This window comes from Budorcas taxicolor, chromosome 16 (genome assembly GCF_023091745.1).
Source record: "Budorcas taxicolor isolate Tak-1 chromosome 16, Takin1.1, whole genome shotgun sequence".
In the NCBI taxonomy this organism is placed as follows: domain Eukaryota; kingdom Metazoa; phylum Chordata; class Mammalia; order Artiodactyla; family Bovidae; genus Budorcas; species Budorcas taxicolor.
Genome location: NC_068925.1, coordinates 34,078,237 through 34,088,137, shown reverse-complemented (window position 1 = coordinate 34,088,137; position 9,901 = coordinate 34,078,237). Strand labels below are relative to the sequence as shown.

The window sequence follows — 9,901 nt, the reverse complement described above, 5'->3', positions numbered from 1 at the left end:
GGAAACAAGCCCCTCCCAGCGCAGCTGTCGCCGCCGCCCGCGGGCTCCTTTCACTTTCTCACGGCCAAGTCCCCCAGAGGGGCGCCGCTGCCGCCACCGCCGCTGCGCCCGCCCGACGACTCCGCCTGCACCGCCTTGCTACCAGCCCCGCCCGGACCCGCCCATCCCAACAGTTTCTGTCTGCGATTGGCACGCGCGAGCGGCAGCTTCAGTTCGCCTTTCCCATTGGCTGGGCCCTCTTGCCAGTCTGACGATTGCCCGCCACTGCCTCCGCCCTCCTGAAAAGCCGCCCTCCTATTGGAGGAGACTGCGTGCTGGAGGCGGGCGGGGAACCCGGTCCGGCCGCTTTCGGTCAATCGCAGCAGCCCAGCGCCCGGAGGGAGGGAGGCGCGCGGGTGGTGGGGGGGAACATCTGGCCGGCGCCGCCGCGTGCGTGCGTGGTGCGTCCCCCGCCCCTCCCCCTTTGCCCCCCCCCCCCCGCCCGCCCCCCGGCCCGGGCTCCGCGCTCGCTCCGCGCTCGCTCGCTCCCTCGCTGTGTCTGGCAGGCTGCGGCCGCCGCTGGGCTGCTGCCATGGGGAGCCGTTGAGAGTGGGGCCTCTTCGCTCCGCCGCGCTCCTCCGACTGCCAGAGGGGGTGGGCGGGAGGGAGGGAGGGGGCAGGGGGAGCGGGCGACGGAGCCGGGATTGGGGGGCGGGGGGGCCGGGAGGGAGGGAGGGGGGGCCCGCGGAGGAGGAAGCCCACCAAGTCCGGCAGCGGCGGCAGCGGCGGCCGGGAGGCGGAGGACACGGCGGCGGCGGGGACGCGGTGACTTAGGGCCGCTCCGTGTGAGTCCCGGCGCCGGCCCCCGGCCCCGACCCGGCGCCCCCTCCGCGCCCGGGGCCCTGGCGGGCGGGGCGCCGGCTGTGCGGCCCCGGCCGGCGGGGCAGTGCGGGCAGGCGGGAGGGCGACCGGGCCCCGCGAGTGGAGTTAGTTTGTGCGGGTGGAGCTAGGGGTGGCGGGGGGCACCGCCGCAGCAGGGGCCGGGTGCGGGGCCGGGCCGCCGCAGCTGCGGGTCGGGCGGGGTGCGGCCGGTGCAGCTGCGGCGCGGGGCGCGCTCCGGCCGGTGCAGCTGCGGCGGCGCCTCTCGGGGGCGGGGGGCGCGGGGCGGGGGCTTGGGAGCGGTGCAGCTGCACGGCGCCGGGACGGCCGCGGCTCCGGGGACCTTTGCAGCTGCGGCGGCGCCCGCGGGGAGGCCCCTCCCGGGCCGGGGCAGTTGCCGGGGGCTCTCGCCGTGGCGGCAGGGAAGCGGTAGCAGCCACCCTCCCCCGGCTTCTTACGACTTTTCTTTTGTTGTTGCCGTGACCCGGGTCTGTTTTCTCGTCTGTTTAAGGTGTTTTCCTGCTGCACCGGCTCTACGCCCTCCACCTCCTTCCCTGTGGTTTAACCTTCCTCTTTCCCCTAGTGTTTTATGCACAGCCAACTACGTAAAAATTTGCATTGCTTCCCACCCCCACCCCCGCCGCCTCCCTGCTCCGCACCCCTGCCCCCACCTCCTTGAAAAACAAAACGCAGCCTCACAAAACCCTCTCCGGACCTGCGGCTGCGAGGCGCAAAGAGGTTGATTTGTGGAGTGGGAGTCTCTGGCCCATTGCGGTGCTCGGGACTCATTAAACTGTCACTCGCCCCCCCCCCCCCACCCCACTGGGTAAATGGGGTGATTAATGTCTGATATATGGGAATGAGGCGAGGGCATTTGTGCAGAATAGGTGGTGTGGCTGAGGAATTTTATCTCAAAAGAGTGCCTCCTGAAATAAGCATTCATAATTATGTCATTCATCGCGAAGTTAGAGAAAGTTGGGTTTGTGACTTTGGGAAAGCAAGAAGCACGGGAGAGAGAAACTTGGCCTTTGTTACTCTTTCTTTAACTCTTGGCCATGGTTTTTCTAATGAGAACAGAGTGGTTATCACCAAGACTGTGACACTTGGCGCCTCAGGCCCCAGAGCCTTTTCTGTTCCTCACCCCCACAGGAGCCTGTGCAGACGTATTTGACATTCACAGATGTCGCAGCCCCTTTCAGGGCACGGGTCGGGCCAGCCCGTGATGCTTTACAATTTCATCAGCCATTCGAAAAGACCCGCACATGTAGCTAAAAAACTTCCTAACTTGCTAGACCTAGGTTCCCCCACCCCTTCCCCCTTTCTCCCTGAAAGATTTTCTTGTGATCATGAAGGTTACAGAGTGACCCAAAAAAAGATTGTTATGGGACACAGATCAAGGGGAAGACAAAGTTCTGCTCTGAGGGGAAAGTCGGATCAGATACCCAGATGCAGCATTCATTTTAGGTGGCTGTAGCAGGTTATCAGTTCATTAATTTGTCTCATTGAAGTACTTTCCAGGATTTCAGAAAGTGCAGTTTCAGCTTGTTGATACTGAGAGTTGAAATTTGCATTAACTGGCAGTGTGAGAAATTTTACGGAGAAGGTAGTTGTAGATAAGTAGTTATGTAAGGGTGAAATCATGAGAACCAGGTTGAAGTCATAGTTCTGAATAGTCTTCCAACATCCTGAGACATGTATACCATTCTCTCCGCAGAGAAAAAGAAATTAAAGTGCCGTAATAATGTTGAAATGGGACTGGAGATGTCAAATGGGTTGGTTTAAAAATATCCCTAAGCTGCCTTTGAAACTAAATGTTGGAGTTGAATAAAAGTGAATCTGGATTTCCTGAATAGCACCGTGGCAAGAGTGTGCTGTCAGTATGTAAGCCAGTCCACCAACTTAAGACAGAAGTGTTGCTATTCCATAAATACAGTAGAACTCCATATGCTGAGTTTTTCAATTTCTTCTGTTAGAAAGTTTGGGGGGAAAAAAGGGAGACTTTGAAGTATTTTGTTTATACTAACAGAAGAGAAAAGTTCTCCTAAGAAAAAGCTGGTGGCAGGAGTGTAGAGGAGTAGCATATGGCATTAAAAGGAGCACAGCTGGAGGTAGCATTTCCATCTGAACATGATGTCAGAGCAGCTGACAGCCTGCCATCCCTCAGCCTTTTATTCTAACACACAGACAGGGAGTTAGTGTGTGCGGATCTGTGGTGGAGAAGGTATCTCATTCCTCTCTAACATCATCTCCACTTTGCATCTGTCTCTCTTAGTCTGCTTTTTTTCCACCGATGTAACAGACCTGGAGCCAGCGAGACTCAGAGGAAAAGACTTAATCAGGTTTATGTGTCCTAAAGGTAGGAGTAGCAAGAGATTAGATTGAGCATATTTCTGTTTTGGTGTTTTGTATATTTAATTTAAAAAAAAAATCACATTACTTTTCTAATCCAGTTTAGGAGTAAAATGTGGAATTGAGTATTAAATGAACATCTTATTGGCATTGAAAGTCTTGGGCTTGTTTAGTTTTAATTTTTATCCCATTTTGCTTGAGCGGTAAAGAACTTTACAGAATATTTCAAGTTTTGAGATGTTAAGAAAGGCTTTGAAATACTTCTTTTTGAGATCACTTCGGATTAAAATGCTTTTTTGTTGTTGTTCACTGCTATTTAGATTCCTTTTGCTTTTGGAGTCGAGGTGGTGGGGGGGGGGGAGAGAAACAGTAAACTGTTTGGAATCCAGCATTCAAACTTGTATGAGAAGATTATTCTAGTTAAGAAGCTAGATTGTTGTGTAATTAATTCCACTGTGAAACTTTATTCTTCAAAACATTCAGCAGCACTACTCACTGAAACATACAGCTGTAGTGCTTTTGAAACCAAAGGTTTTTTTTAAAAGAAAAGAAAAAAAAAAAAAACTTTTGTCCCCAAGAGAATAGTTTGACTGGTTTCCTCATTTCTCTCTCAAATATATACTTAAGAGATCTTTTATTTCAGCATAACGATAATTATTTGCAGGAGTTTTTGTGTTAGCGACTAATTTAGAACTTGTAGATTTGAGCTGCCTGAATTGGCCAGACAGCTGTAATCGCACTCCTCTATTCTTAATCTCTTTATCTGGGCAGCAGCTGCCATATGGCCACAGTCAGCTGGATCAGATGTTTATAAGCTTCCTTCTTCGTCCCTCTCTGTCCTCTCAGCCTCCTAATTTGATCACGGCTACCTTGTGAGCTGCCCTCCAATCTTTATTTTTAGCCCTCTCAAGGATTAGGATTGATGTTAGCTGTGGGGCACTTAAAGTGATTGTATTGTAAATCTTGGTTTATTCTAGCAGTGGCATCTTGCAGAATGTATTGGGTTAGGCTGAAAGTTTTAGTCCATCTTGGGCAAAGTGTAGAAGCAGCAGGGAAGTAATTTTTAAATACTAAATTAATATGTATCCATTCCCCAAATGCACTTTTTGAGCTGGATGATGTGGAACCTTGCTTCTGGTCATAGGAAAGGGGAAGTCGGGCTTTCTTTATTTTTAAGGAGTTGAATTTTGCAGTTGAATTTTGACCCTTTGTACATCTGCGTCTCCCCACCCTCCATTTTACCCTTTTTCACCAGAAACTAAGGGCAGCAACGCACATTTGAAAGAATAAAGGCTATTGGGAAAACAGAATATATCAAGTTATGTTGAAACAAAGTATTTTCTGTTGACTGAGGTATGGCAGAGTAAAAAAAAAAAAAATAGTTTCTCTTTTACTAGCAAGGCTTTTTTTGGTATGTCGAACCTGTACAGCTTTTGAGTTTCATTTAAATGTAATATGCCTTTATTTAAAAGTTTGTATTTTAATATAGAACTCGTTTTGGTATGCAACAGATCAAAGTTAAGATGAGAATTTTCAGAGTTAAATAAAGCCCTTCTGGTTTTTAATATTCTAAATGTACAGATTTTACAAAGAAATACAATCATTTCTTTTCTTAATTCATAAAAAAAATTTTTGGATTTGTTCATAGTAAGGATGATCTTTTCCATCTGTTCGTGTAGTTCCTTCTGATCTCGTACATGTGTGCTATACCTGCAAATCTTAAGGCATTAACATCTGTTTTTATACACAAGGCTTTTGTTGTTTTAACACTCTGACTTTAAAAGTAAGTTGTTTGCTGATTTCTGGACTAATTATGCGATTTCTTTTTTTTTTCCCTTGATTCAGCCAAATGTGTGTGTTTAAATCGTGCTTTCTAAGTGCAGTCAGGTATCCAAAGTAATAAAAAAGGATGGTTGAACAAGTTTTCTGAATCTTCCAGAATGTACTTTCGACTTTTCTTTGTTCATTATTTGAGTTGTTCCCTTTGAAAATAAAACTATTTTGTAGGTTTTGTAGGACATAATTTGATGATTAGAGTTAGTTAAATTTCTTCTGAAAGAGACCTAAATTCGTACTCTCAGTAAGACTGTATTGAAATGAAGACTTTTAAAACTTGACTAAAAGTTCAGGGAAGGTGGAGACGCATCAGAGACTGTTTGGCTGGAGTAAGAAGTTTCGAAAGCGTACATTTTTCTTCTCACACTTGGTTTTGTGTGTGTGTGTGTGATTTGGTAGTGCTTGGGTCATAAGCCTGATTAAAATTCAGGGACATGTACCTCCGAGGCCCAAGCTGATTTTTTTTTTTTAAGTGGGGACTAGAGCATTGAAAAGTTGTTCCTAACCAGACTCTCATGAGAAATTTCTCTCTTCCCAGGTTATGAAGACAGTATGGAGTTTCCAGACCATAGTAGACATTTGCTGCAGTGTCTGAGCGAGCAGAGACATCAGGGTTTTCTTTGTGACTGCACTGTTCTGGTGGGAGATGCCCAGTTCCGAGCGCACCGAGCTGTACTGGCTTCATGCAGCATGTATTTCCACCTCTTTTACAAGGACCAGCTGGACAAAAGAGACATTGTTCATCTGAACAGCGACATTGTTACAGCCCCAGCCTTCGCTCTCCTGCTTGAATTCATGTATGAAGGGAAACTCCAGTTCAAAGACTTGCCCATTGAAGACGTGCTAGCAGCTGCCAGTTATCTCCACATGTATGACATTGTCAAAGTCTGCAAAAAGAAGCTGAAAGAGAAAGCCACCACGGAGGCAGACAGCACCAAAAAGGAAGAAGATGCTTCAAGTTGTTCGGACAAAGTCGAGAGCCTCTCGGATGGCAGCAGCCACATGGCAGGCGATTTGCCCAGTGATGAAGATGAAGGGGAAGATGAGAAACTGAACATCTTGCCCAGCAAAAGGGACTTGGCGGCCGAGCCTGGGAACATGTGGATGCGATTGCCCTCGGACTCAGCAGGCATCCCCCAGGCTGGCGGAGAGGCAGAGCCACACGCCACAGCAGCTGGAAAAACAGTAGCCAGCCCCTGCAGCTCAACAGAGTCTTTGTCCCAGAGGTCTGTCACCTCCGTGAGGGATTCGGCAGATGTTGACTGTGTGCTGGACCTGTCTGTCAAGTCCAGCCTTTCAGGAGTTGAAAATCTGAACAGCTCTTATTTCTCTTCACAGGACGTGCTGAGAAGCAACCTGGTGCAGGTGAAGGTGGAGAAAGAGGCTTCCTGTGATGAGAGTGATGTTGGCACTAATGACTATGACATGGAACATAGCACTGTGAAAGAGAGTGTGAGCACTAATAACAGGGTACAGTATGAGCCGGCCCATCTGGCTCCTCTGAGGGAGGACTCGGTCCTGAGGGAGCTGGAGCGGGAGGACAAAGCCAGCGACGACGAGATGATGACCCCCGAGAGCGAGCGGGTCCAGGTGGAGGGCGGCATGGAGAGCAGCCTGCTGCCCTACGTCTCCAACATCCTGAGCCCGGCCGGCCAGATCTTCATGTGCCCCCTGTGCAACAAGGTCTTCCCCAGCCCGCACATCCTGCAGATCCACCTGAGCACGCACTTCCGCGAGCAGGACGGCCTGCGCAGCAAGCCGGCCGCCGACGTCAACGTGCCCACCTGCTCGCTGTGCGGGAAGACGTTCTCCTGCATGTACACCCTGAAGCGCCACGAGAGGACTCACTCGGGCGAGAAGCCCTACACGTGCACGCAGTGCGGCAAGAGCTTCCAGTACTCGCACAACCTGAGCCGCCACGCCGTGGTGCACACGCGCGAGAAGCCGCACGCCTGCAAGTGGTGTGAGCGCAGGTTCACGCAGTCCGGGGACCTGTACCGGCACATCCGCAAGTTCCACTGTGAGTTGGTGAACTCCTTGTCGGTCAAAAGCGAGGCGCTGAGCCTGCCCGCGGTCAGAGACTGGACCTTAGAAGATAGCTCTCAAGAACTCTGGAAATAATTTTATATATATATATATAAATAATATATATATACCTATATATAAATAGATCTCTATATAGTTGTGGTACGGTCTAAAAGCAGTCTCGTTTCCTGGAACTGAAAGGTTGGGATATTAACTTGTTTTTGCACTTTAGAATAGCATGAGAATCTCACTAATTTAGCATCCTGATTAAAGAAACTTTAGAGCAAGTCGGAGAATAGAGAGGTGTTTTTTTCTTCCTTTCTTTCGAGGGGGTAGGGGAAGTAAGCCAATAAGAACCTTTGAAACAAATCGTCCTATCACAAAATGCTTTCATAGGGTCTGTTTTGTCAGCACTGCGGTGTCTTTTGAGCTCTCTCCTTTTTCCCACTTTTTCTTTTTTTTAAAAGTAGAAATTCCCTCCAGTTTTATTAGCCTCTTTATATGTCTCAAATTGCATGAATCTTTTCTGGCTGTTGGAAACCTGAATGCTTTTAGACCCAAATGGAAAATTTCTGAAATGCTGGATTATCTATTTTTAAACAAGCAGTTGACTTAAAACTTTCTGTGGCAACTTCTGGTTTTCTGACGGTTCCCAATGAGAGAAATTCTGAAAGTACACTGGGATCACTGGGACGCTGTCTTTGTGAAGGTTTGCTTGGGATGAAAAAGGATATTGCAGCTTCAGCAGTGTTGAACTGTGTGTTGAAAAATGTGAATTACTGTTATTGTATACTGTAATTGATTACGTGGGCTGGGGGGGGTGTCAAAGGACTTGACAGGTTGTGTTGATGCTCTTAGTTGAGTCTTGAAAAGTAAATATTAACGCTACAGAAATGCATGAGTTTCAATATATTTTTTGTCTTTGTTTGCATTGTATAACTTTAACGAGTGAGTTTAAAATTATTTAATTTCCTTAGAGAAATAGCACCATTTGAAAAAAAAAAACCTGGTGTTATGAAGAACGTTAATGCACTGTTTTTATTTTTATTTTATATAATTTAAATTGACTTTCCCACTGTCTTTAAGTTGAAACTGTTAAGCTGAATAAAAACTTAAGCTGCAAATTGATAACTTCGCTACATAACAAGGAAAATATAAATGTTTACAAATGGCTTAAAGATCTGCATGTGCAGTGTGCATTTATAACAAAACTTCTAATTGCACAAAACCCAGGCCAGCTCAAAGTTTAGATGTACACATTTACCCAGTTGAGCGTTTTTAGAGTAACTACTGCACAAATTGACAATAGGTCATTCTTTTTTTTTTTTCCTCCCCTTTTCTTTTTCTCTCCTTCCTTTCCCCTCCCTTCCTCCCTTCCTCCCTCCATCCCTTACCCCCCATCCCCTCCCCCATCCCCCCCACACCCCCAACTCATGAAAAGATTCTATGGACTGAAAAAGCCCCAGGCTGAATGGACTGGACTGCCTTGATTGACACGGGGAAGGGGGTTAGTAGACTATGTGTATCTCGGCAGCAGAGGCTGCAGCCCAACGTGTGGTTTTAATGACCAGCACACAGGGCAAAAGCATTTTGCACAGTGTTTGTTTTCCTGTCTTGCACTTACAAATAAGGTCTATGGGAGTAGCATGGAAAACGTTTGCTGTTTTTCCCTTTTTTTTTTTTAAATTGCTTTTGTTTAAAATTTGATCGCCTTAACTACTGTAAACATAGCCTATTTTTGTGCTTAAGATACTGAATGGAAAACTCCATTGTGTGTTGCTGGACTGTTTTGGAAATATTTGGTCAAATGTGTGTTAATTTGGCTGTAATGGCATTTAAAGCAAACAAACAAACAAAAAAAGCTGTGAAAATGGCCTTGGAGCATTATCTTTAGTTACTTGAAGAGTTTCTAGTTTTTTTAAAGTACAGTTTATGTTAAGATAATTTTTATTAATTTAGAGAAGACAATCAATGTCTGTGAGAAAACGGACTTTCTTTTGGATTTTCTTTTTGTGGTCATTGTGAGTGATTGCTTTTTCCTTTTATTAGTTTCACATTCTTCCTTTGTTCTAAAACTTAGACTGACATCTAGCTTTGACAATCATAGTATGTTTTATTTTCCTGAGGGGGGAATAACTTATAATGCTGTTTAGTTTTGTACTATTGGTGTGTTGGTGAATTTTTAAACTGTGTGCTAACTGCAATAAATTATATGAACTGAGAACTTTTGTGTTTTCAAAATTGTGATTATGTACTATATAGATCCTAAATATGTATCATACATGGCATCTTTATTTTTAATATTCTATTCAGAGTTTATGAATTATTAGATTACTTTAAATCACTCAGATAGAAGTGTTCAGACATTTTGCTTCTAGTCATTTAAGAAGATACTAAATGCACATTTAAAAAAATGTGACCCATTTTCTACAACCTGGATCAGGAACGTGAAGATGGCAGCATAGATTTTTCATAATACACTGTACAACTACTAATCCATACCCCATAAGTCATATTTTCATGGGTAATCTTAAGTTGATTGGTCAAATCTATTTTTCTGTGTTCTGGCTTAAGTGGAAAATTGTAGGAGACCGGATGTCTTAATTTGGAAAACTGCTTGGCTAATGACTGGAATTTTAGGCAATTGAATTAGCAGGCATTTGATTGTTCAAGAATAGCTGTATACATCCTCTTTGTTGCTGGGAGAAGTCAAAAGTTCTCAGGTTTTAATTCTTAAGTTTTAACTTTAAAATGTGATTAAGTACATGCAACCATTTAAAAAACTGTTCCCTAATTTTTGTGATCGTCCCAGCTTCATGCTTGCCTGATGGGT

At 46.1% G+C, this 9,901-nt stretch overlaps 1 protein-coding gene across 2 annotated transcripts; it reads left to right on the top strand.

The window, feature by feature from the left end:
• The first annotated feature begins 389 nt into the window (after positions 1–389).
• Positions 390–9,284, top strand: ZBTB18 (zinc finger and BTB domain containing 18). Of its 2 annotated transcripts, XM_052653509.1 has the most exons (3): positions 390–440; positions 3,131–3,214; positions 5,582–9,284. In XM_052653509.1, exons 2-3 carry the CDS (start codon positions 3,202–3,204, stop codon positions 7,162–7,164), a joined length of 1,596 nt encoding a protein of 531 aa, XP_052509469.1. In that variant the 5' UTR covers positions 390–440; positions 3,131–3,201; the 3' UTR covers positions 7,165–9,284. The 2 variants fall into 2 exon arrangements, with proteins under 2 accessions (XP_052509469.1, XP_052509470.1); XM_052653510.1 differs by lacking the exons at positions 390–440; positions 3,131–3,214 and adding an exon at positions 706–824.
• The last annotated feature ends 617 nt before the right edge of the window (positions 9,285–9,901 follow it).